General features: G+C 45.5%; 1 protein-coding gene across 1 annotated transcript; it reads left to right on the top strand.

The window, feature by feature from the left end:
* Nucleotides 1–472: 472 nt before the first annotated feature.
* LOC147890059 (tryptophan synthase alpha chain-like) lies at nucleotides 473–27,705 on the top strand. The gene is made up of 9 exons (XM_087390394.1): nucleotides 473–760; nucleotides 16,828–16,974; nucleotides 17,072–17,137; nucleotides 17,326–17,434; nucleotides 17,602–17,678; nucleotides 17,811–17,888; nucleotides 26,647–26,724; nucleotides 26,932–26,991; nucleotides 27,128–27,705. The coding sequence occupies exons 1-9, from the start codon at nucleotides 560–562 to the stop codon at nucleotides 27,260–27,262; spliced, it is 951 nt and encodes a 316-aa protein (XP_087246520.1). The 5' UTR covers nucleotides 473–559; the 3' UTR covers nucleotides 27,263–27,705.

A 27,705-nucleotide genomic window follows, 5' to 3' on the forward strand; every position in this document is an offset into this window, starting at 1 on the left:
GACAAGGTAGATTCTCTCTCTCTCTCTCTCTCTCACACACACACACACACACACACACACACACTTGTGCATGTGTGTGTGTGTGTGCGCGTGCACACACACACCCACACTCTCTCTCTACATTCTCTCTCTCTCTCTCTCTCTCAAACACACACACACACCCCTCTTTGTACGTGTGCGTGCACACACATTCTCTCTCTCTCTCTCTCTCTCACACACACACACACACACACACACTCTCTCTCTCTCTCTCATACATACACACACACACACACATCGTTTTAATGGAGTGAACTCTCTCTCTCTCTCTCTCTCACACACACACACACACACACACACACACACACACTTGCTTTAAAAAAAAAAGAAACTACACGCACACACTTGCACCCGAGTTCGCATGCATCTACACACACTTAAAAAAAAGCGCGTTCACACACAAATGCGCTTGTTCCACTTACTCGGTCACATTTTTGAAGAGGAATTTCTCTCTCACTTACTCTCTCTCACACAAATAAATACACAAGTGCGCAGTGGTTTAAGGCGAGCTAAGCAAGCTATGGAAGCTCTCTTCACCTCGTCGCTGCCCTCTCAGAAGCTCTCCCTCAACCTTGGCTCCAATCGCATTCTTCCCCTCCACTCCCCTTCCTCGCTTCCTTGCAAACCCAGTCGTCGTCCCCTCTTTATGGCCGCCATCGCTCCTCCCGTTGCATCCAAGAGCATCGCTCAGACTTTTTCCAACCTTAAGGATCATGGCAAGGTGCTTTTCGATTACGTTTTCTTTCTTCAACGTTGCACTTGTATCGATACTCGATTTGGTCACATTGTCACGTTCCTTGAAAGCCAAATTGGACCCAAGGAAGTTGAGGATCGTGGAGCCTCCAACGGCATTTTGCATCCTCTACAAGTTGCGAGTCTGGAGTTCTTGAAAGCTTGTTTAAAAAGTGTCATTCCAAGGATATATCCATGGCGCAGTCGCAGTACTGGAAAAAGTAGCCGTCAAAATTTTTCATTCGGTTATCGCCCAGGATTCATCTTTGTATGGAACTCGATAGGCATGTTCGGTGGAAGATTGGGATCCTAAATAACATACTCACCGCTCCGATTGGGCAAGGCTTGTGTGTAAAGCCCAGCCCATTTGCTGTGAAGAATCCTATAGCCTATGGGGGCCACAATACTTGTGGACCAGCTTGGTGCTCGTGTTGCCCTTTAAAATGGTATCTCTATCTTTGTGGAGTTGTAAGTGAACGAATTCCCTTCGTTAAACTCGGAATACCTTCTACGTTCATTGGCGTACTTCTTCTGCCTTGCCTGAGCATCGTGGACGTTCTTTTTGGCCAAATTGCAAAATAGTATTCCTCCTTTCTAGATCGTGTAGGCATCCATACATTGCCTCAAACGGGCTTATCCCAATTGATAAATGCTGGGTGCTATTGTGACACGATTCAGCAAGCCCAAGCCATTTATCCCAAGACCCTTGAGTGCCATGGCAGAGACTCCTCACCCGTTTGTTCGCCCTCTTAGACTAGCCATCAATCTCAGAATGGGATGTTGTAACAGGAGTGAATATCGTGCCCATTGCTGTGAAAATCATTTCTGCCAAAAATACCCATAAATTCCGTCTCTGTCACTACGACCTCCTAAGGACCCCATGGTGCTTAAACACATGATCAATGATTTGTCAGGCAACCTGAGATGTAGAGTACTCTGTCTTGGCGGGGACAAAGTGGGCTTGTGTAGGAAGTTGTTGACCACCACATAAATGTCGTCCCACTGCCAATCTGTTGAAGGCAGTCCAACAATAAATTCCATGGCAAAATGTGTCCACTTGTCTTCGGGAATGGGAAGTAGCTGCAACAAGCCAGCAGGTAGCTTGTTGTCCACCTTGTTTTGTTGGCATGGCAAGCATTCTTTGACATACTTTAGTACATTTCTCAAAAGACCCTCCCAATTGAAACTTTGCTTTGTCCTTTCGTAGGTCTTCGTGATGCTTGAATGTTTTATCATAGGAGAAAAATGTATCTTCTCAACACGACCATCCTATATTGTGAGTCTGGTTCAAACAGTTCTGTCCCAAAACAACAAGCCATTCTGCAACTAATGTCTAGCATGATCTTGATATGATGGGTCCATTCCGAAACGTTCCCATTTGGGCATTGGATGTTGCCGTTCCCTGGTAACTATGCTTACTAGGAACTGTGACTAGCGAGGTAAATAGTTCAATAGCGCTCATGGGCATACTTGAGGAAAGCTGTTAGCCATTTCGAAATAGAATGGGTGTCTCAATCTAAATAGGCATGAAAGCTGTATGGCTGCCTCGCATTTGCAATGCAATTGATTAGTATAGGGAATGTATCATCAATTCCAAATTGATCCCCATAGAGGTACAGACGACTCCACTTGACAAGCCGTTGAGGACTGAAAAATTGCAAGGCTTCTGGGATATCACTCGCAGATCCATGATGCACTTTTTGTGCCACAAAGTGTCTTCGTGGCAGATGCTCATGTTGCGACACATGTTGTTGAAAAGCATTGGCCAGAACTTGGTTCACCTTTTGACCAATCTACTACGAGATCTACCCCCTATCTACTCATGTACCAATTGCACTTGCTGGCTACTGTGTTGGACAAGCTGTTGTCCCATCTTAGTGCCTTCAAAATTGGGCTTGTGCTTGTGCTAACGTGGGGGACATAGAACAGCAAGGCATTCCCATGCCACTAGTGTGGCAAGCGCTTGCTTATGTGGAGCATCTTCTATGTGTACATCACGATTTGGCAAGGGCTGATCAAGTTGTGGTGCATGTTTCGGTACTATGGTACTGTGCCAATGTGTGGCCAGCTACTTGCAAGACGAGTCTCCAACTAACAAGCATGGGTGTCTCACAAGTGTAATCAAGGTGCACAAGAAACAATAGATGCATATCATATTGGGAATCAAGTATAATATTTGCTATCTAAATGCACTTGGTGCTTGCATAGCGAAGTCGAGTATTAAAAGAAGGGTGTGCTCTAGTGAGCTCACAATCAGCACATACCCTCTTTATTGATGTGACATTACCAGTACGAAGACTTTGTATAATGGATGCTCAAGTATGTGTGGGTGTGTGGATTTGTATGTGTGAGAGCATATTTCTATACTATGGTCTACACCCACTGTTGGGCGTTGATGATGTCAGTGGGGATGTCATAGTAGCTAGTCCCTGCTATGCATGATGGAGTTTATGGTTTTCAATCTTATGAGTGACTATGGTGATATTGAAACTGCACTAAGTTGTGTTTTTAGAGGATGAGTTTGGGAATGTTCCTGGATTCATCTAGGTATATGCTTTTGTCGTATTAGCGGACATGCAAATTTCACCTTGTGAAGTTTTCGTCCAAGTTGCGGCCTGCTGGTATTGCGATAATTCTTTCTATCTTAAATGGTGCATTGCCCTATCAGATAGATGTAGATGCTCGTTTAGGAGACTAAAATGAAATCGTTTAAAACAAGCAGTTGTAGCTTGAATGAAGAGATTTGGACTACTTTTTGATTAGCCTTCTCCTTTAGTGCTAGCCTTTGTCATGGCTGAGTTTTCCCTTCACCTCTGGGGTGCCGACAGAAACTCAGTACAAAGACTTTGTATAAATGGATGCTCAAGTATGTGTGGGTGTGTGGATTTGTATGTGTGAGAGCACATTTTTATACTATGGTCTACACATTTTTATACTATGGTCTACACCCACTGTTGGGCGCTGATGACGTCAGTGGGGATGTCATAGTAGCTAGTCCCTACTATGCATGATGGAGTTTATGGTTTTCAATCTTATGAGTGACTATCGTGAGATTGAAAATGCACTATGTTGTGTTTTTAGAGGATGAGTTTGGGAATGTTCCTGTATTCATCTAGGTATATTTATTAATATCTTCAGAAGGCCTCATGGGCCTATGAGACAAAGTACACTAAAAAAGAGTAGCTATACGTCTCTGAATCTCAGAGTGTGAAGGAGTGCCCATGGCAGCTCATAGAGATGAGAGAGAGAGGGGGGGACTTATGGATGGTTTGATGAATGGACACTTGTGGAAGGGTATGCCCTTTCGACGGGACACTTCCTAAGAGGCACAACTCTTGCCCTTTCGACGGGACACTTCCTAATGAGGCATAACCCTTCACAAGAGACATTCTAATGAAGAGACATTCCTATTGTAATGTACCCTCTCATCAAGGGTCACACCCTTCACAAGGGGTACACACCTCTTCATGCACATACCCTTTGGAGTACACACCTTTTCATGTGTGACTCTTCACTCTCTATATAAGAGAGGCCCAATTGTATGGATGACACAACATCCACCCTACAGATATTCAAGCAATACAATTATTCCTTGTTCTCTGCTATCTCAGTCTCCTTTCTGTTCCTTAGCACATTTCTAAATATAGTAAATCTAGGATTTCTTACAGTGGTATCAGAGCAAAATTCGCTCCTGCCTGTAGGAAATGCCCCCCACCTTCTAGCGCTGATCTGATACATTTTTTGCCGCTAGAAGGACATCCGTGCACATTGTGCATGGAAGAGATGGAGAGGATGAGCGTAAAATTTTTAAACGCCTACCCGGCCTAAAGTCATCCTGGCCTCTCCATCTCCCTCACATCACAAGTTGATGTGAATGGACACGACCAAAATCGTGTCCTTTCAGGTGCTTGGGCTGTCCCAAAACCAAGGGACGCACCTTTTCCACCATGGGACACACCTTCTAGTGACGAGTCTCGACTCCTCACTCATGGGACATACCCCATCGTGGGCAAAAGGACATACCTATTCATGCAGGGTCACACCCCTTTTAACAATAGGGACATATCCCTCATGAACAGGTGCACCTATTCCAAGGGTCACACCCCTTCGAATAGGCACACCTCCTAGGCCCCAAGTACCTACAAAAGGGTACCTAGAGGGGTAAAAAAGGGAAAAAAATTAAACCCATCCCCTACCCCTAGGTTTACCCTAGCTACCCTAGGGTTAACTAAACCCCCAAATTAATTTTTGGGCAACTAACCCATTGGGCAGCCCCCAACGAAAAGAGGCAAACCTCTTTATTGCACCGTACGGATCTCGAGACAGCCTACGCAGCCAGCCGTACAGCCCTGCGCAGCCATTCCGTACATCCCTGCGCAGCCAGCCGTACAGCCAGCCGTATTCCCTGCTCGGTGCCAGCCCTGCATGCGCGATCATGCTACAGCCCTGCTCGCTGCCAGCCCCTGCCTCGCCATTCACGCTGCCAGCCCTGTTTGCTGCCAGCCCTTGCCTCGCCATTTTCGCTGCCAGCCCTGCATCGCTATTTTGCTGACAGCCCCCTCGCTATTTGCAGCCCTGGTTACCTGCCATTTCCTGACAGCCTGCAGCCCTCCCCTTGTTTCGCCATCTTTTCCTGCCAAATCAGCACCAGTTGCAGCTCCTCGCGCGATGAAGACAGCCTGTTGACAGCCCGGACCAGACAAGCCTCGTTCTCTCCTCGCAAAACACTGCAACATGGACCTCCGGACAACGATTTGCAGCCTTCTTCTACGCAATAACTTGGCAGATTAAAGTATTGCCAGGTGGAGTCTTTCCAATCTGCTTTTTAAGGATTCTCTTTAACAAATTACAGCAAATGAAAGAATCCACATTAAAGCACGGAAACCCCTGGTAATTCACCCGGCCTTTCAAGGACACTTCAGGCATCAGCTACCACACAATATCGTGTTCAAATTGCACAGCCAGCCCATTTTGGAGCCTTCGCATCTTGAGTCTTCTGTGTCACGTGCCCTCCGAGTGACTTGGACCACATCCTCTACCTTCTGCGTGAGGCACCTCAGTTACATTATTTCCTCAGCACAGTACAGGTTGTGTTCCACGAGACACGAAGATATCCAGAACATGATATTCCTCAGGAGTTTGCTGTTCATTTTTGGAGAGAATTTTACCCTTCACCTTTGGCATCTCCAAGGTACTCTCCACCTCCTTCAGCTCCCAGATATCCTCCTCTACAGGTTGTACCTTCTCCAAGTCAGTATTTACACTCTGAAGGCACTCCCTCTCTTGGATATCCTCCACTTCCGACAGCAGCTCCTTATCCCTTTTCAGATCCGTGGACTCTGCTACCTACCCCTGTCCTCTCACGAGCAGTAACACCACTTTCGACATCTCCAGTGTTACCTCAGACAGGACCTCCCTTACCAGATTTCCACGGGTGGTTCCATCCTGCCTCGCCTGCCCCCTCCAACATGAGCAACCTCAGGGAGCAGCCCGAATCCTCTTCCAGGAATGGTACAAACTAGAGCGCAAGTTCGCGCTTTTCTCACAGGGATCTCCGACATGTCGCACCGCTCGCGTGAAGCCTCTCCAGAGATTAAAGAATCAAGTCCCAAAAAGACCCCTGAAGTCAACGTACAAGGCGAATCACTATTGCAACTTCAAATATCTCAGCTTCAAGACAGCATCTCCGACTTGGTTCAGAAAGTTCAACAACTTCAAGATTCTCGAAGTCCCGCACATACAGAGGATGACGTGACGCAACCAGACGACTATGCGGACTCTTTCCCACCAGAGGTAGAAAACACTGAACTACGTGCCCTCTACCGATTACTTCAAGCTTTCAAAACTAAAAGACTTGACGTCAAACTTCCGGAAGCCTACACTGGTCAAAGCAATCGCCGAACAGTTGACCAATGGCTCGCTAAAATGCGCATGTATTTTGACGCTGTTGACCTCACGAAAGGCAAAAAGATCGCCTTGGCAGCCTCCCTCCTGAAGGATACAGCATTTCTATGGTGGCAAAGACGCTTAAAGGACGGAAAAAGTGTGTTAACATGGGAACGTTTTGAACACGTGCTCCGTAAGCAGTTTGTACCTGCCAATGCGGACTTCCAAGCACGTTCAAAACTCCGACAGTTGGAGCAAACGTGTTCCCTGTCTTCCTACATCTCTCAGTTCACCACATTGGTGCTGGAGATTGATGGTTTAACTGAGGATGATCGCCTTCATGCTTTCATCTCAGGCCTAAATCCCTCGTTACGCATTGATGTTCTTAAAGCAAACATCACCACTACAGATGGCGCTATTGCTTATGCAGAGCGCATTACAGATTTCCTAAACACAGGGAAGCAGAGTGCTAATCGCACACAGAACTCTCCTATGGCCAAAGGTGCTCGCCCTCAAGATAACACCAGGTTTTGAAAAAACTTCGGTAATCCATGTCAGCGACAGTATCAAGATCTCCAGAAGCCTCAGAAATCATTTGCTGGATTCCAAGAGAAGCACTCCCCCAAGGATCGTGTTTCTTCTTCTTCACAAAGTCATTACCGACATCCCCAACATAAAGGTGCGGCCACTGACAAGAAGAACAACTCCAGCTCAAAAGGACTTTATACCATCTGTACAGGCGACCATAGATGGTTCGATTGTCCCAAGCGACCAAAGCAAAATTCCAATATGGAACCTAGCACTTTCCAAAAAGAAGATGCTACCTCAGCACAAGACAAGAAAGGCAAAGCTGTTCGAATGGCGAATACCATCCACCTGAGCCTTGCCAGCAACCCCGAACCTTCCCTGGCCACTCAAGTACTTTGTGTTTAAGGATCGATTCGTGGAACAACGGTCACCATCCTCATCGACAGTGGCTGTTCTCATAATTTCCTAGCCAGTTCTGTGGTCGATAAACTTCGGTTGACCACCAGTCCTAGTCTCATGGACTATCAGATTGAACTCGCAAATGTAACAACTTTCTTGTGCAACACCAGGATCAAAAACTTGTCTTTTCGCATCCAACATTATACGGACAAGTTGAACTTCGACATTATGCCTCTTTCTCGGTACGATGTCATACTCGGACAACAGTGGCTCTACGACTATGATCCATCAATCAGTTTTCGCAGCCATACTATCCAGTTTGTCCACCAGGGAAAACTTATTGAGCTAACTGGTTCTAGGGATTCTCCTTCAACCCCAGTTGCCTCTGCCCTACAAGTAAAGAAGTGGGTTCGTAAACGCCAAGCAAAGACTTCACCTCTGTTGGTTACGGCAGTAGAGGAGACACCAACAAAGGATCCTCTTGAGTACCTCAACCAACCTTTTTTCCAGCCTTACCTGGATATTTTTCCACAGGAATTGCCAAAGCAGTTATCACCTCGACGACCAGTGGATCACCCAATCGAACTTATTCCAGGCAGTAATCCACCGTCGAAACCTCCTTATCGGGTTTCTTACACTCAAAATGAAGAAATCCAAAGACAGGTCACCGAACTACTCGACAAAGGTCACATTCGGCCCAGTCGGAGCCCTTTCGGATCTCCTGTACTACTTGTGGAAAAAAAGAACAAGTCAATGCGCCTCTGCATCGACTACCGAGCCCTCAACAAGCTCACTATAAAAAACAAGTATCCATTGCCTCGCATTGATGGCCTCTTCGATCAACTTCTACATGCAACACAATTCTCCAAGATTGATCTTCGTTCAGGTTATCATCAAATACGCATACGAGAAGGCGACGAGTACAAGACAGCTTTTCGAACAAAGTATGGACACTATGAATGTTTGGTCATGCCTTTTGGGTTAAACAATGCCCCGGCCACATTCATGACATTAATGAACGACATCTTTAGGCCTTTCCTCGATAAGTTCGTCATCGTTTACCTCGATGACATCCTCGTTTTCAGCAGATCCCTACATGAGCACAAACAACATCTTCACCAAGTTTTTGAAGTTCTCCGCGCAAATTCTCTCTACATCAACATTGAGAAGAGTGAGTTCTTCAAGACCCAACTTGAATATTTGGGACATGTTATTTCCGCTCAAGGTATCTCTGTGGATCCCAAGAAGGTCGAGGTAATCCGAAACTGGCCTACTCCTAAAAATGTTCATGATGTCCGCTCTTTTCTCGGATTGGCAAACTTCTACCATACAAAGGTCTATCAGTTTTCCGAAATCGCAGCTCCTATGTCCGAATTATTGAAAAGCACAGCAATTTTTCAGTGGCTTCCCGAAACAGAGTATAGTTTCCAACAACTCAAGCAAGCACTCACTACCACACCAGTTATGGCTATTGCTGGCCCAAACCTTCCATTTGAGGTCATGACCGACGCTTCCGACATCGCTACTGGAGCAGTCTTGCTGCAAGAAGGCAGAGTTATTGCTTTTGACAGCCATAAACATTCTGATATCCAAACCCGATATCCGGTCTATGATAAGGAGTTTCTTGCTGTTGTACATGCTTATCGCTCTTGGAAACATTATCTCATGGGTGCCGACTCTGTGGTCAAAATAGACCATCACTCTTTAAAGTATATCTTTACTCAGCCAGTCATGAACGCTCGACAAGCACGTTGGGTTGAGTTTCTGGCCAACTTTCACATGACCATTGAGTACATTCCAGGACTACGCAATGTAGTTGCAGATGCTCTCAGCAGGTTACCTCTCGCATCAGCCATGGTAATCTCTACATTATCTGTGGATGTTCCGAATTCATTCAAAGGAAAGTATTTCAATGATAAAGACTTCGGCACAGCAGTACAGGTTCTTTCAAAAGATCAACTTTCGACTTCCGAACAGAAGATTTTCTCATCCTATTCTTATACGGACGACCTTTTGTATTATCAAGATTGCGTCTGTGTACCACATGACAAGGATGTTCGACGTCTTTTGTTAAAAGAGCATCATGTAGTTCCTTATGCTGCCCATCCAGGCATCAATAAGACTTACCGGTTACTCAGTGCAACATACTACTGGCCTCAGATGAAAAGCGATGTCATCAAAATGGTTACATCTTGCTTATCATGTCAACAAATGAAAGCAAGTCGATGACTTCCAACAGGACTTCTTCAGCCTCTTCCAGTTCCAACTGAAAGGTGGGAAAGTATTTCCATGGATTTCATTACAACACTACCACGATCCTCCAGAGGTAACACTCAGATTATGGTAATTGTTGATCGCTTGTCCAAAATGGCACATTTTGTTGCTTGCAAAAGCAGTGCACAGGCTCCGGACATAGCCAAACTCTTCATACAACACATCTTCCGACACCATGGATTACCCAAGAATATCATATCCGACAGAGATCCTAAGTTTACCAGTCACTTTTGGCTTTCACTGTTCGAATCTTTGGGTACAACTCTACTGTTCAGTTCAGCTTACCACCGAGAATCAGATGGCCAGAGTGAAAGAGTCAACCAAGTTCTGGAAGAAATGCTTCGACATTATGTTCAGTCACGCCTTGCAGCCTGGGAAGAGTATCTACTACTCGAGTTTGCTTATAATAACTCTTTCCATAGTGCCATCAGCATGACTCCATTCCAAGCAGCTTATGGACACACTCCGCTTGTACCAACAAATTTTGTACTTCAACATCGAGTGGCCCTAGCTGATCAACTGGTTCAAGAAATGCAAGACATTTTACTGCAAGTCAGGGATCATATGCGAAAAGCGCAAGAGCGGTATCAACGGTCTGCCAACAAACATAGACGTCACCTGGAATTTAACACTGGTGACATGGTGCTATTATTTGTAGCCCCACATCGCTATAAGACGGTTAAGTCTGTGTTTCCTAAGTTACGACCAAGATACTATGGACCTTTCCGGATATTGGAATTACCACCATCATGGGATAAAATCCATCCAACATTTCATATTTCTTGGCTAAAGACGTACATTCCAGGCGATGAAGCAGTTCCTCCTGCAGGTGATTATGTCCTAGAAATCGAAGACGATTATGTTCTCCTTATTCCTGAGCGTATTCTGGACCATCGACAGCGAGAGACTCGACATCGACTTATCACGGAATTCCTTGTTCTTTGGCGAGATCTGGACGACTCCGACGCTACTTGGCAATCTGATGAAGACTTACAGCAGTACCCTGACATTTTACAGCAGTATTTTCAGAATTTACCGTGATATTTTCTACATCAGTTCATTATCTCCACCAGGGTCTTCTTTTGAGTGGGAGGGGATGTCACGATCTGTGACGTATTCCTTTCTCTATTTCTAGACTTATGGATGGTTTGATGAATGGACACTTGTGGAAGGGTATGCCCTTTCGACGGGATACTTCCTAAGAGGCACAACTCTTGCCCTTTCGACGGGACACTTCCTAATGAGGCATAACCCTTTACAAGAGACATTCTAATGAAGAGACATTCCTATTGTAATGTACCCTCTCATCAAGGGTCACACCCTTCACAAGGGGTACACACCTCTTCATGCACATATTCTTTGGAGTACACACCTTTTCATGTGTGACTCTTCACTCTCTATATAAGAGAGGCCCAATTGTATGGATGACACAACATCCACCCTACAGATATTCAAGCAATACAATTATTCCTTGTTCTCTGCTATCTCAGTCTCCTTTCTGTTCCTTAGCACATTTCTAAATATAGTAAATCTAGGATTTCTTACACAACATGACAGTTCCCCATGGAGAGAATTGGTGGTCTCTATAAGAAACACACTGTGTTTGGAGAAGCCTTTGTTGTTTCCTATCTTATCTTGTGTTGGTTATGAGTCCTAAGCTTCACGTGGGCTCGAGTAGGGTCCCATCGGAGGTCGTCTTGTCTCTTGAACATGTTTGAGATTTGTTGCTAGCATCCTTGCCTCCTCTCCATAGGATGTACTTGGACAGGTGGGTGTCAAGATGCTGCAATGATGGTATTGAGATGGGGTGAGTGCTTGCAAGATTTGTGTCTAGTCCCTTGTCGGCCTAGCATGCTGGAAAGTTGGGGTCTTAGTTTCAACGTCTCTCGATCACATCTTCTCCTATAAATAAAACTTTCTAATCTCTTGCTATCTACGGCCGTGGCCCATAGCGGGTCTCATGAGTCTAGACTTGAGTTGGGTGATTTCATGTATGAAGAGTGCGACAGACCTTTGGTTTTGTAGTCGATGACTCTGTTCATGTCATGGGTGAAATGACAATTATACCGTCGTTGGATCTCAGAGTAGTTGAGGCATCTCATCAGAATATTCTCCTTTGTCTCCACCGTGTGTGTGCCACAAAGAATGCAGGGTTTCAGATCTCAACCGTGTCATCTGGCTGCAATCTTGGATCTGGAATCGGTGTGATGAGGTCCTTAGCTACCCTTTAGTGATGCATTCTACATGAGAGGTGGTTCTGCAGGTATCCTGGTGCCCTGATGAAACCATCCTTGATCAGTTGAATGAAGTGCTCTCTATAGAAGGCCATCTTGGTCCTGTGTGGCTCAAGGGGGATATCCAGGGTGAGGCCTTCACATTTGCAGGTGAGCTGGTTGAGATAGTCAGATCTTACGTATACTTGGTGTGTGCATTGTCATAGGCCCCAAGGTTAGCATGAAACTAGCAGCACTTGGGCACGACAGACCGGAGGGCATGCTTCTTTATCAAGACTAGAGAGACTGTTTCAAGGCACACTTGCAGCAGGCGAACATGAAGTTGCTCCTCTTAGGTGCTTTTTGGGTAGTGGATCTCCAGGAGGATGTGTGGACATGATTAGAGAGGCTACAGGCCAGAGGTCATGATGCTTTCATGCATGATTGAGGGAATAGATGCACTCCACACGACATTATCCTAATAGAGTTTGCAGTGAGACCTCTCCACACATATGCCTCATTCCAGATCATTACCTATTTGGACCGAGTCAGCCAGTTGGTTGGACAAATGCAGGTCAGCAGAACTACCATAGAGGGTCCTCTCGACACTCTGTAGCTTGCAGCTGCAGGAGATGAGTAGTGCTGGTATGCACGAGTATTCAGATAGTATTAATCATTTACAACAATACCACTATTTATTAGGCACCCCTTTCTTGCATTTAACTGAGCAGGACATTCATCAAATCATACGAGAGAAGAGGAAGAAGATATATTGAGAGAGAAAGAGAGAGAGAGAGAGAGGTTTTTAACTTCGTAGCAACAATGCCAAGGAGCCAAATTGAATCATCCGAAGTGATTCCTAGGAGCCAAATTGACTCATCCGAAGTGATTCCTAGGAATCGAACACATGAACCAGAGCTTTAACCATGAAGGCCCATGCAGGTTTTTCTAAATTTGCTGGGGAAGGATGGTGTATACACAATGAGAGAGGGTTTTTTTTTTTTTGCAACAATGCCAAGGAGCCAAGTTGACTCATCTGAAGCAATTCTGCGAGAGAGAGAGAGAGAGAGAGAGAGAGAGAGAGAGAGAGATGGACGTTGAGGCTGAAGGAAGGAAATGTGGAGGCTCAAAGTAGATTAGGGGATAATGTGTCAGATCAAAACGTGAGTACAATAGAAAGGGTGGTGAGGCTTTTATATTCCTACCCACATCCTCCTATTTTGCCCTCTCTAGTTAAATGTCCCTTGAGCAGTATTTTCCCCTTCATTACAAACACCTCCTCAATATGATGATTTTGGTAAAGACATGCTTAAGGCTTACTAAATTCGCACAAGTCTAATTATAAACCTCATCAATCTGTTTCGAACTTGGGTATGTAGGCACATGTTTAATTGTATTGTGTGGCAAACTGTTGTAGGTGCCAACTATGTCAAATCTGTTATACACAGACATCTGTAACAGGCTGTAACTTCACAAGAAACTAAAGTTTAAGCAAGGTGATCCGAAAAGTTGATTGGAATTTGACTATGCATTAGAACTTGGTTGGAACATGCAGCAGATATGCTCTCTCATAGTTAGTTGGTCTGTCTCTCTCACGGTCCAGCCACCCAGATGGACAGCTTATCAATTAGGGGATTCCTCCTTGGTGTTTCCCCTTTTGGGCTTCTCTCACCAGCGACAGCGTGGTGTATTACTTTTTCACGTCACAGACATCAGCCTTGGGTATGGGTGCTCGTTTAGTGGCCCCAACCTTAGCTTTCATTTATCTGTTTTTTTTTTCAGTCTCATAGACCCTTTGGTCTTTCTTATATGTTAATACTCTCTCTCTCTCTCATTATTTTCTCATTATTCTCTTGTTCTTATCTTTGTTTTTAAAAAAGCTCTCAAGTTGTAAGATCAGATATATTCTCATCTTTTGAATTCGTCTTTGATGTATGTTATAGGATCCTTGAATGTACAATCAAATTCAAAGTGGGGAGCTTCAAAGCCCATTTTCTTTTTAGCTCTTAGGTTTGTTCTATTTTTAGAGGTTGTATGCCCTTAGCTACTTGTTTAGTTTTAGTTTGTCCCAACTGCTTATTTATTATTTATTATTATTACAAAATAAATAAATGCGAATGAAAAATAATGATAATAACTGCTTCCTTGTGTACGTGTTGGTGTCTCATTTGTTTTCTTATATGTGCAATGGTGGGTTGGAAGGCTGCTACATGCAATAAAGTCTCCTTAGGGTCCGACTTATACCACCAAATCGTCCATCATCTTTTGCCTCGACTTGAGCTGGCTTCTACTAACTTTTGTGGGTCAATTTTGGCACCATCTAGGCAACTAACTTTTGTGGGTCAATTTAGGCACCATCTAAAGCACCTGGGACTTTTGTTTATATTGTGCACTAGATGGTGCGGTCTCACCAACTGACAAGTGCTCTGTGGTTGGCTGCCAGCCATGGTGCACCTAAAATGATGTTTGCTGGGCCTAACTGGGTGACAATGAAGGTCTTTTTCTTTGCAATCCCATTGATGTGGAGCTTGGCATCCTGTGCAATTGCTCTGGTGCTAACTGTTTACTGAGCATGTCCAAGTGTATTATGAAGCTTAAGCACCTTTGCTGACTACTTTGTGGGGATATTAAGCTTGGCAACTGCGTAGTCGAACAAATCCTCTGCATTGTCACCAGAACGGCGACCTTGTGTCATGCTACCTGTCCATAACACATGAGAACCTCTATGATTGGTTCCCTTAGAGGGTCTCCCTTCTACCTGAGTTTCTGCCACTTGTGAGACTTCTGAAATCGATCTTGTGCTGTAGGAGTTTGTGATGGAAAGGAGGCTCTGATGGCCCGCATTAGATGAGGAATGTGCTGCTTATCATGTCTGTGCTCATGATAGTGATAATAGCTTTGCTCCTTGTCGTGCCTTTGCATTGTCACCAGAACGGTGACCTTGTGTCATGCTACCTGTCCATAACACACGAGAACCTCTATGATCGGTTCCCTTTGAGGGTCTCCCTTCCTGAGTTTCTGCCACTTGTGAGACTTCTGAAACCGATCTTGTGCTGTAGGAGGTGGTGATGCTCCTTGTTGTGCCTCTACTTCTGCTTTGCATTGAGAAAGCCCCCACTACCATGTGTTGCTGGCTTGCTATCTGAAGTGCTACTGGTCTGGGAATCCCCTTGGCCGGAGGTGTCTTGATACTTCTTGTTGAGAGGGCCTTCGAAAATCTAACCTTTGCTCATGAGCTGAGAATTATGAGCAAACTCAAAAGTTGTCATACGTCTTCAGCCTAAAGCTTCGACATACCGATGGATATCTGAACAGATATCACGCAGAAACTTGCTAATCCTATTCCTGTTTGCTACCTATAACTGTATAGCCACTTGCGTGAAGTAATTTGTGTAGTGGTGGACCGACTATGTAGCGCCTTTGTCAACTAAAAAACTGGGTGGGAATACAGTCCATGTACTATGGTGGCAAAAATCGGGTTTGGATGATGTTGATGAAATCCCTCCAATCATAGTTGGTTATGTCCAGCTCTGTGTTGTAATGCTCTGTGTGCCACTTGTGTTACCAAGTAATAGCAAGGAAGAACTGGTTAAGCCAAGACAAGATTACTTATGGTTTTGTTTTCCGGTCGTACTTGTTGAAATTTAGCTTCTCTGGAATGAGGACTTTGTTGGGATTGGAACTGGTTGGGTGGGCTTTGCTGCTTAGACAGGACCAATGCTCGGTCATGTTCCTCTTGGATTTCTCTCTCTGCACAGTCCTGTTCCTTGGCGTGCTGAGCACTAGGTGCTGCTGCTACTTCTGAGCTCTTTCTAGTGCTACTAGTGTTCCTGAAAACAGCCTCTCTAGTCTCGATAATGATGCATACCCTCTAGTTGAGGAGGCAGGAGATGAAGTAGATGAGGGTTAAGGAGTTAGATCAATACAAGAACAAATGAGTGGAGGTGGGGCTTTCAATGACAAACTAGAAATTTTCCCAATAGTTCTAATTTCTCTCTGGACCATATTCTCTATCAGATCTTTCCTTGAAGATAAATAGGAGATGGTTGTCTCCAAACTTCTGGACACTACAAATGGGAAAAAACATAGGTTTCAGACTTCGCATCTGTCTTAAAGTTGATCAGATCTTATCATAAATTTTAGTATGCAAGCCCCCCTGCCCTCTTGCAGATGGCGATGCTATGTAGTGTAGGATGAGGCTGGAATGAGCAGGATTAAAACAGGAACATTGGGCACTGCTAGCTCTGCAGCCATTACGTGCGCCCGATTGGCTGCCTGTGCTGCTTCGTCCAGTGGTTAGATGTGGATATACATATCTGTCTATATTTGTACAGCAAGTCCTGTGTGGCTAGCAGCATTGTAATCTTTGAAGTATCACTTTGTTTTTGAATCAGACTTCTGCACTATTTTTCTTGCTAATCTGCTTGGTGAGTTTATGATACTGGAATTTAAGGGTTTCTTTGGGTCATCTTAGGGACAGCTTTGATTGTTACACGGTTTGTTTTTTAGTGTTGTCTCACATGAGATAGAGTTTCCACATGTAAGGTATAACGATTATTACTGTGATTTACTTGTCTGCTTTGTCTTCGTGTATGGTTATGCTGCATGCCTGACAGGAGTGGTCTATATGACATTTCCTTCCTCTTTTTCTGGTAGGCCCACTAATGAACTTGATTGCTTCATTGGATTTATGTCTTGAGACTTGTGTCAAGCATTGATACCCTTGGCTATGTAAAGATGACTTTTCATAATGCAGGTAGCGCTTATACCCTACATAACTGCTGGAGATCCCAACTTGTCTACAACTGCTGAAGCAATTATGGTGCTGGACAGCTGTGGAGCTGATATCATAGAGCTAGGAGTTCCATATTCTGATCCGCTTGCAGATGGTCCAGTGATTCAGGTCTTCAATTACTCATTAGTTTCTATTGCTTATCTCAAGGTATAAATCTCTAAGACCAGTGCAATGGGACTTGACTTTGATGGGAGTGTAATGGCAGGCAGCTGCGACAAGAGCTCTTCGAAATGGCACCAATCTAGATGCTGTTTTGAAAATGTTGGGTGAGGTAATGATCATATTTTGGACCCTTGTATCTGCATGAAGTAGACAACGTGCATATCAATCAACTATTCTCTTCTATATTTCATATTTTCATCAGTTGATTTTAGTCACGGTTGGGAAACATATGGCTTGATTTTTTTGCATTGTTGTATTGTTTGTTCATGTTTTGTCACCTTTGGCAATTTTAAATAGGTGGTACCTCGTGTAGGAGCTCCTATTGTCCTGTTCACATATTATAACCCTATCTTAAAGCGAGGGATTGAGGATTTTTTACAGGCAATCAAAGCTGTTGGTGTTACAGGTGATTTTTGTGTTGCTGCATCCATAAAAGCTGATAAGTTTAATGCCGATTTCCACTAGTCTGCTATGCATTTAATTTAAGTCTGCTTTAAGGTGCGAGACATGCTTTTGTCAATGCATACCAGTCTGGAGTTTCGCGACATGATCGTGATCATGTTTACTTTACAGGGTTGGTTGTGCCTGATCTTCCTCTTGAAGAGACTGCTAAGCTTCGAAGATTGACAACAGCTAGTGGTATTGAGTTGGTAGGGGCACCCTTCTTATTCTCTGAGTGGCTTATTGGTTTCTATGCATAATTGGAGTTCAGGTCTACAGAGTGCTGAGTTTGATGCTTTAAATGCTTTTATAATTCAAGTTCAATCTGTCTTTACTCGAAGGTGCTGCTGACAACTCCTACTACACCGAGGGAGCGGATGGGGGAGATCTCCCAAGCATCACAAGGCTTTGTTTATCTTGTGAGTAATCAAGTGTACTTTTGATTGAAAAGCAGATGATTTATTACTCTGTATGTCATGGTCTCAGTCAACAGCGTGCACTTTATAAACCTGGAATAGGAGCACTAGACCTGAAAGTATAATCAAGACATTATAGGCAGATTTGACAAAGAGATAATATTGGAAATATTGTTGTATTTAAGCCAGCGGCCTATGTCATGACTGGGTAGAAGGGTTAGGGGCACTTTTTCGTTATTGAAGAATTTTCCCACGAACCACAGTTAGTGGTTGAGTTTGGGTGTGTGGGCTCTAACTCTAGTTTGGGTTCCCTAGGATTTTGTACCCTTGTACTCTTTCACTCTTCATTTTTGTAACTTCAATTTGTGGCCTGTTTTGGAGCACTCCTAGAGCTGCTGCTGTACTGGATGACCCATTTTGGAGGGGTTTCAACTCAGATTTCTAGCAGCTTTTGTAAGAAAAACACTGTTTTAGAACAGGCCACCTTTAGTTTTAGCATTTGTGCCTCTTCCTGAGGTTCCTGAAGTACTAGTAACTAGACCACCAATTTCGGAAACTTTTTTGGCTGTTGAGTGCTGCATTTTTACTCTTTTGGACAGGCCGCCACAGCTGGAGGACATTTTCAGTTAGTTGACTGGTTCTGACGTGTATAGTGGTTTACGCGTTAAAAAAATGCCTCACTTTGAGTCAACCATTTCTGATTTGGCAAAATATGGAGTCTTTTCTCTCCAATTCCATAGATTTTCCCGCCTTTGTACAACTAAGGAGTCTTTTATCGCTCAATGCAGTAATTTGATCACATTGCTATTACACAAGTGGTATATAATCCAATAAAAATAATGAAAAAAGTATGCACAATCTTAGATATGAAGTCTTTTATCTACGTTGTATCTTTAGGCATGTTTATAATAATTGAACATAAGCCGAAAAAAAAAAGCGGGGAGCTGAGCAGCCCGTTTTTCTTTTAGTTTCAAAAGAGAATTTACTTGAGTAAGTTAGGAATGTAATTTTGCATCTTCTTAGGAAGCGGTACTGTGTACATAATGTAAGTGGTTCATTTTTTTAAAAAAATGTTTTACATAATTCATTCATTCTGTTAATTCTTTGTTTCATTCATACATGAGAGAGAGAGAGAGAGAGACTTTATTTTGTTGGTCGATTTTGTTTGTTTATTTTTGCTTAGTCACCTTCTTCCTTTCTTTTTTATTTCTGGTTATCTTTTTCTTTTGTTTAATTAACCTATTCACCTTTCCTATTCCAGCCCATTAATTAATTAGTTTTGGTGCATGGAGGCTTAATTAACCTATGTTTATATATGGCTTAATTTATTTATGCTTTAATTAACCCATGTTTCTCTATGGCTTAATTTATTTATGCATAAATTAACCTATTTGTGCATAGACTATGTCCAAGGGGGCTTCCCCAAACGTTCAATAAAAGAATTGAACCCAAAACCTTCTTTCTCCCACGCGTGAGCCTTGCCACTAAGCTAAAAAGGAATATTATATGCCCCTTTCCTTATAATAGTATTATAAATCCTCCCTCATCACCCTCCCCTTTTTCCTCTTTAATGCCCTTCATAAGTGGTCCCCCCCCTCTCCAATCTCACATGTCCTTCCCTCTTTAATGCCCCTTCCCCTCCTTCCTTTATATAATTCAAGCTCTCCTCCTCCTCCCGTGTGAGACTAATTATTGCCCCGCCCCTTCCCCCCTTTATTTACTTCAAGCATCTCCCCTTTATCCCTAAATATTTTAAATATTTTGCCATCGTATATTACTCCCCCCTTTCCCCACCCCCCCACACCAAGTATTTAATTAATAGGGGGTTTTTTCTCAGTGGGAGGCCCTATTTAGTAAGCACTAGGTTTGCCCAAGAGACTTCGTGGGTTTTCAAAAACCCAGAATAGTTGCTTATGCCTGGGCACTGATGATGACATAAGCATTGCTTTTCTTTCGAACTATGTCTACCTTTTTTTTTTCAAAACTTTTGTTACCTCATGTTTCTTCTCTTTCGTTTTTCTTTGTATAATTTCGGACTCTAGAAAAACAAAAATCTGAATTTGTAAGATTGGCTTGAGTTGTCCGGATGATATCGTTGGTGTGCAATTTGTTTGAATGGGTTTAGTGTTTGAAGCATGCATGCACATATTCTTTCACACTCGAATGTATGTCTCCTTATGTAGAAAGACAATTCAGTTTACTTGAAAAGATGAACTGCTATCTTTTAGACAAGGAAGTTAGCTTTTCAAGGGAAGTATTTTCACTGATAATAATTCTCTTTAGATGGCTGCATGTGTATTGCGCCTGCCGTTCATCACATGTTTTTGAGTGGCTTTTAAAGCTACTTGGTTATGTAATTGACTGGCATAGCCAATAATATGGTTGCTTGAGCAGACAAAAATGACTTGTGTAGGCAACATGTTTCTCTTGAATCAAAAGCAGAGTAGACTCATTCCCAGCTCCATTTTGCATTTAGTCTAGCATAATCATAGGTGTAGGCTTTCTGAACCTAACCTCTTGTGAGTGTGAAGTAGGAGGGTGATGGTTCTGAGTGGGTGGTCGTACATACGAAAAGGTCTTGGTTGTTGCTTTTGAAATCCCAAGATGATTGGCTACCATCCACACAGTAGATTACATATTCTTGTGGCAGTGTCATTGGCTGAAACATGGAGATGTAGAAACAACAATCCTTGGAATGGTTAATGAGTTTCCGCGTGTGTGAGCCTGTGACAATAGTTTAGGGCTGGTAATTTCATGCAGATATGAATGGAGCTGTTTGGTACTTGAATGGTGAACATTATTGTGGGGTAGTGCCAGGCGAATTGAGCTTCTAAGCTGGGATGGAGGCATGGAAAATGCACGAGCTTGTTTGCATGAAGGAGAAAGTAAGCAACATGTTCTTACATACCCAGTTCAACCAGCAAGTTAACCAGGATCACACCCCAATAGGGAACAACCCAAACAGATTGTCATCCCAAGTTACTTTATTTTGGATATAAGTGAAGATCGGCTCTAAGTTTATTTTTGAGTACATTAATGTGAGTTCTTAAGATTGATAACAAGGTCTCTCAATGACCTTATCAATCATAGTTTAAGGCTTCTAAGGTGCATTACTCCTGCCTGCTCTTGTCCATTAGATCAATTTAGAGGTAAGGAAAATCTTCAGCGAGTTTGTCAATAGAACGAGTGGGAAAATACATCAAATTGATGAAGAATAAGGTTTCCTCTCTCATTTGGTAATCCAGGTACTACGCCAGGGGATCTTTATTCCTTTATGTCGAGTTTTTTTTAATTTTTTGCAAAGAAAGGAACCTTCTATTAATGCTTGGAAAACTTCATACAAAACAGCAGCCCCGAAGGTGCTTAGTATGTAAAAAACCGAATAAAGGCTGAAAGAAGAAAACCAGCCTGTTCCAGAGAAATCTAGCTCATTGCCTAGGGAATCGCTGGTATAGGGGCTAACAGCCAGGTGGGGGGACTATACAAACAATTTGCTGTAATATCAATACCCACCTGGCATTCGAGGTATCTCGCTGTCTGGCCCTGCGGTATTCAGCGGAAGCCAAAGTCACTTCCCCACTCTCGAATCTCCTGTGTTTCCTCAGAGCTTGTCAAGAAACCGATGGATTTTGTCCAGTTGATCTGTGCACCCGAGGCCTTGCAGTAGATAGCCAGGGCTCCCCTGACTCTCCAAGCTCATCGTGGTGGCCTCTACGTACAAGGCTGTGTCATCTGCAAACTCCGAGTCTAGCAGCTTCTCCTGTCTGATTGGGAGCCTCAACCCTGTGAGGCCTGCCACCTACGATCTCAAGTAGTAGACCAATGCCTCTGCTACAAATAGGAAAAGAAAGGGAGCTAGGGGACAGCCCCGATAGGCCAAGCGAGAGAGGAAAGGCCTCGCCCGTGTGTCCACCGACTCATCTGACTAGAGCTCCCTGCATAAAGCGCAGAGACTCCTCTATACTCTCTCTGAGAAAGACCACTCCACCCTGTCGTAAGCCTTCTCAATATCCAAGAGAAGGATGGCCAAAGGCTGTGACTTCTCCCTGGCCCAATCCACTGCCTCCCAGAACGTGAAAATGTTGTCCAGGATGCTGCACTCCTGAACAAAGCCGGTCTGTGTGTCATGGATGATGTCGGTGAGATGAGGCCGTAACCGCAAACTTAAGACCTTGGTGAGTATCTTGTATGCGGTATCAAGTAGGGTGATCAGTCTCCACTGCTGAATGTCTGACCTATCTCCCCCTTTCGGGATCAAACAAATCCACCCCTTGCTCAGGGATTGAGGAAGGGGGCCTGTGTCGAAGATCTCGGGAAGACCCCAGTGGGGTTGCTCTAGGTAGAGTACTGCTGAAGAGTGGTTTGACATCGTGGTGCCTGCTAGAATCCCGGTAGAGCCGCCTCTATGGAGTGCTCGGTCCCCAACGTAGAAGTGATCCGGCCTCTCAAGCAGTCCATCATGTCTCATCTGGCCGGGAGGCTGCCAGGTATCCTGTTGAACTCTGGCTCTGGCCACCCACTGATCGTGAAGATGAACTGCTCTCAGGTGCTCCGCTCTGTTGCTAGCATCTCAGAGAATGAGGCACCGCCTTGCTTGTCCTTCCCAAACTCCAAGTTGTTGAAATCTTCTCCAACGATCTAGGAGTCGACATCTGGAAGACACTCTGTCAGCCTCCTCCAAAAGGCCGGATGGTGCTGTTTGCATGTTGGGGCATACACATTGAGGATCCCAACAGTGGACTCTCCCATCTTGACTGCCATCCAAACTGCCCGGGATAAGCTCACTCGGATCATAGACCTCTGGGGCCACCGCCTGTGAGACCGAGATGCAGACCCCTTCGCTCCGTCCTACGGCAGGGGACCACACCTTCGGGCCTCTCCCCGGAAGGAGGCGGTGTCGCCGTTTGATGTCTGATGCTAAGAACATATGCTCCTGTATCAAGAGGAAGTCCATTGCCTGCCCAACCACTGCCCTCTGCAACTCCTGCCGAAGGATCAGGTATTGCAATTGACTACGAGCTCGATCGTGGAGCCCGCGCACGTTCCAACTCACTATGGTCCAGCTCATGAGGACGAGTGAGAAGAAAACAAGGCTCTCTTGTGAGTGGGTGCCTGTTCCAAAAAAATTGCCTTTTGTGACTTTGCCGGGGGTTTGGAGGGCGAGTAGTCTGTGTCCATACGTCGGCATACTAGAGTGGACACCAGCTCTATGCCAATGTTCCGTGCCCACTTCATCATGAAGGAGACTTCCACCCCGAACAAATGAGCACACTTTTGAAGTGTCCAGTATTATGTCTGATCAATCTTTGCCACCGGCAGCAATCTGATAACCCCACTGCCAAACCATACATCGGCTTCTCTCGTGTGAAGCTCAACTGAAAATTCACTTCAGCACCATGGGCGTGCCAAAGGTCATGTCCTTGTGGCCCCACCCATTCGCCCATCATCTGTGAAATCTAATGCCCCAACATAGCATCAAATACCAATGGGGACCACTTCTCCAACCTTGTGGAGGCGAATTGGAATCTCCAAACTGAGTGCGTCTAGGAGTCCACTACGTTGATCGAATCCCCTTTTCGTGGCTGCAAGATCATAAGTGTTACCTCTAGGGACAGAGGGTAAGAGTCTGGAATCTCTAGGTAATTCTAGGGTCCCGATCTTCAAAAGTCTCGCGGTAGAGGGCGCCTAGGTTCGATTTTGGGAGCTACTGATCGAGAGGACTAGCCCCTTCACTCTGGATCCCCCCCTGAATGGAGGGAGGGGACATGATGCTGAGATGAGGAAATGGACGGGGGCGTTGTCTTACCCTTGCCTGATGGCAGGGAAGTTGAGGCAGGTCCAAGGGGGGGGGTGGGAGGGAGGGGAGGTTGAAGAAGTTGCTACGGAGGGGGAGGGGGGGGTGGAGGCAGAGGGAGGGGGCGGATGGTGAGGATGGCTATAGCAGGTGGGGGGAGCTCGGGAGGAGAAGGGGAGGGAGTGGAGAGGGAGAGGGATCCGGGGGGGAGTGGGGAGGGGAGGAGTAGGGGCGACCGTAGGCCCACCTTGTTGATTAGGCTTGTTGAGGCTCTTGATCCCCTCCTCCTCAACCGTTGCCGGGCTAACCTTCGCAACTTCTGCCATCGCAACGTCAGGAACTCTTGAGGCTCGCTGCTGACGGATGGATGGGTGATTGCGGATGTTGGACCTCCATCATGGGAGGATCGACTGGCTGGATAGTGGCCCATGCCGCTGGGGGGGGGTCTCCAACTAAGGGCTCCTGCAGCTACTCCTTTGCGGGTGCCTCTCTCTCTCTCTCTCTCTCTCTCTCTCTCTCTCTCTCTCTCCCCCCCCCCCCCCCCTGCGTCTAGCCCGTTTCCTTCAGCGCTTTCGAGCCAGTTTGCTTGGTTTCTTTTTCTTTTTCACTTGGGTCCAATCCCCCTTTGAAAAGGTCACCTAGAGGGTCTGAGACTCCTGTTGCTCTTGTCCAAGGGGGCGCTAGGCCCTGGCTTGTTGACTCTGCCTACCCTACGGGGGTGGGGGGGGGAGGAGCCCGTCGGCCTTGGCCGTGAGGGCAGTCTCTAGCTAAATGACCCATTTGCCTTCAATGAAGACACTGGCTTGGTAACCCAGAAATCTTCACTCGTTGATGAAGTGTACCCCCCTCAAGGGTCTCGAGAAGGATCAACTCTGGGAGGGACTCTGGGCTCTCAACCACCAGTTTGATCTTGGGGACCCCGTCGTCTGCTACCACTGATGTTGCAGAATCTGGCAGGGACTCTAGCATTGTGCCAAACGCTCTACCAATGAAGGGGAGATGGCTTTGTATTCCTTTGGGAGCCTCGGGAAGTGGAGCGTAATCGGGAAACGGGAAACATGGTGTGTCATGTCCATGTCCTTTTCTGTAAAGCCGTGGTACCAAGGGAAGAGGTACACCAAATGAGGGCCGAGGATGGGGCTCTACTCCACAAGTGGCAAGGCGATAGCGGGGGGGCTCAGCTGGATGAGGAAGATGCCTCTTCCGTAGATGGTGACATCCTGAATGTGGTCGCCCTCTAGTGCCAAGCTCTGGAGGGACTGAACTGCATGCTGCACCTGTTGCTTGTTGGCTGGAGAAAGAATGACCTTAACGGTTGTGGGATTCGAGGGTGCTGCCATAGAGCCGCTCTAACCAGACCAAGGGTCACCACCAAGGTTTCTTTTTCCGAGACAAAGCACAAAACTGTCTGCTGCTGCAAGAAAGGGAGGGCGAAAACTCAGAAAAGGAAAAAGAAAGGGGCTGGATTGCAGCTGCTCCGAGCGCTCATGAGGTCCGGTACCGGCCCAATGACGGGCTAGGAGCAGCTCGGGCTGCTTCCCAAGAAACACTGCCTGGAAGAGGCAAGTTTACACCGTACATGGGCCCCATGGGCAGCACTAAAAGGCTTCGCACGAAGCTCCTCTACGGGCTAGGAGCAGCTCGGGCTGCTTCCCAAGAAACACCGCCTGGAAGAGGCAAGTTTACACCGTACACGGGCCCCATGGGCAGCACTAAAAGGCTTCCCACGAAGCTAGAGGAGCCCGTGGCCTATGCACAGCATCACCAGCAAAGGGAGGGGGGGCGGATGGGTGAAGAAGAAAGGGAGGGGAAGAGAAAGGCTAGAAGGGGAGAGGCAAAGAAGGGGCAGAAGAAGGGCGGATGGGAGGTAAGGGAGGCGGGATAGAGGTGGGAAGGCGGTGGGAGGAGGCAGAAGAGAGGCGGGGCAGAGGTGGAACGGAGGCGGGGTGGAGGCGTAGGAGAGGAGGGCGGGATGAGGCGGAGGGGCAAGAGCAGAAGCGGGGGGTGGTGGGAGAGGAGATGGTGGGAGGTGGAGGGAGAGAAGGCGGGAAGCAGAGAGGGCGGGAGGCGGAGAAGGGAAGGAGGCGGGGGGCAGAAGAGGAGGCGGCGGGGGGTGGAGGAAGAGGTGGTGGGGGGGCAGAGATGCAGGAGGTGGAGAAGGGGCTGGGAGCGGAGGAGATGGCAGAAGGCGGAGGAAGAGGGCGGGAGGAGGAGACGAGGCGGGGGCGGAGCAGTTTAGGAGCAGGTGCGGCTGGAGTCACCTTTATGTGGATTTTGTTTAAGTGGCCCTAGACATTTAAAAAGAAGGTGCCACTGTGTCTCACAGATTTGGAAATGGTACTGTAGCTTGATCCCATCATGATACACCATAAAGGCATTCTAGTCATGCTTTATGAACCTTGCATATTTCCAAGTCTTCCCAGCCCCTAGTATTCCTTCTTGAGCCCGCCCTTCATGATAGGATCTTGACACTAAGAGATTGAGAAAGCGCAGGTTGCTGCCCAGCCATAGCTTCAACCTACTCCTGAGGCTGTCGCACTGAGCAGGAGGCATCCATTGTAGCAACTTGCAAGTTTGTATGGAGCCACGTGTTGATCGTCTTATAATGGTTCCAAGAATAGGGTTGAGGTATAATAGCAAGATATTTTTATAAATTTTTAGACAATCATATGGTTAAATGCTGGGACTTTTATGAGCACTCGAATTCTGATTCCAATTTAGTCTAGCAGGACGTAAAGGCTGTCGGAGCAGTACAAATATTTAAGTCTGACTAATTTCCTGTACTCTGATTCTGGGCTGCCTATGCTTTAGCACTAACTTTTAGTTGTATCCCTTGTACCCTCTTGGATTGTTAGTTGATGGGCTTATTGTTTCATAAACAAGCCAACTGCATTTAACTTTGCTGATATGCTTACGATTCTCAATAACCATTGTATTCATGAGTTGGGTGCACAACATCTTGGGCAGGTCAGTTTGACAGGTGTGACTGGAGCTCGGTCATCAGTTGAAACACGAGTCGAATTCCTTTTACAAGAGCTAAAAAAGGTGCTGCCTCCTATTTTTGTATAGCATCCCAAAGACAATCACATTGTTTTCTGGGTACATATGCTCTTCAAATCTGGAAAGGAATTTTGATTAACAGGCTTTAGCAACTTGATTCTCACGTGCGATATGCTGTATTCACAAATGGCACCTGGGTTTTGATCATACTTTGTGCTTTGTTACGTGCGATATGCTGTATGTTTTGTACAGGTGACCAAAAAACCAGTTGCTGTGGGTTTTGGGATCTCAAAGCCAGAACACGCAGTTCAGGTTGTCATACTCCAATTTTAAGGGAATTCTCCAGTGATTATTATAGTCTTCCGGCTCTTACTTTCTCCCTTCTTTTCAATATAGACATTTGGCTAGCAATTGTTGGACTAATATTGTATCTTGTTAAAAATTGCAGATTGCTAAATGGGGAGCAGATGGTATCATAGTGGGCAGTGCTATGGTGAAGCTTCTTGGTGATGCTTCATTGCCAGAAGAGGGACTCGCTGCCTTGAGACATCTGACCCAAGAACTAAGAGCTGCTCTCTCATGATACTCACTAGTATGGAGCGCAATGTTTCTTGCAATCTCTGCTGGTGCGAGTTGCTGGGAAACTGGTCTTAAAGGAACCTGGTAATTCTGCAGCGCCTCACAAAGCTTATCTTGTGTAGCCAGGCCAAACTGGGAGGGAATGACTGAACTCTTAAGATGTCAGGGTATAATTGCTCCCCACTTATTTTCAAGTTTTCAGATACAGTATAGAACTGTCCTGGCATACATGATTAATCAATACCTAAAATAAGGAGATGAGAGGACGAGTGCTGAACAAAGCAAGAGTAGAGCCAGGTATTTGGGGTTGGTTTTGACAATCCTCATTGCTCAGGTCAGAAGCTGTTGTCCATTCCATGGACTTTTATTGCTAATACTGTTTTTGGTCTCCATTTCTCTGCAAACGAAATTTCATGTTAGTTGAATCTAAGAAATATACTTCCTCAA

Source organism: Dipteris shenzhenensis, chromosome 19 (genome assembly GCF_047967505.1).
Source record: "Dipteris shenzhenensis isolate YYH24624 ecotype China chromosome 19, Dip_SZ_1.0, whole genome shotgun sequence".
Lineage (NCBI taxonomy): Eukaryota > Viridiplantae > Streptophyta > Polypodiopsida > Gleicheniales > Dipteridaceae > Dipteris > Dipteris shenzhenensis.

What these genes read in the sequence shown, in the direction of transcription:
- LOC147890059 (XM_087390394.1), top strand. Translation starts at nt 560, where the DNA reads ATGGAAGCTCTCTTCACCTCGTCGCTGCCCTCTCAGAAGCTCTCCCTC. An exon ending in CAGATGGTCCAGTGATTCAG is followed by an intron (nt 16,975 to 17,071) that starts GTCTTCAATTAC and finishes GTGTAATGGCAG; the next exon opens with GCAGCTGCGACAAGAGCTCT. An exon ending in CACAAGGCTTTGTTTATCTT is followed by an intron (nt 17,889 to 26,646) that starts GTGAGTAATCAA and finishes CATCTTGGGCAG; the next exon opens with GTCAGTTTGACAGGTGTGAC.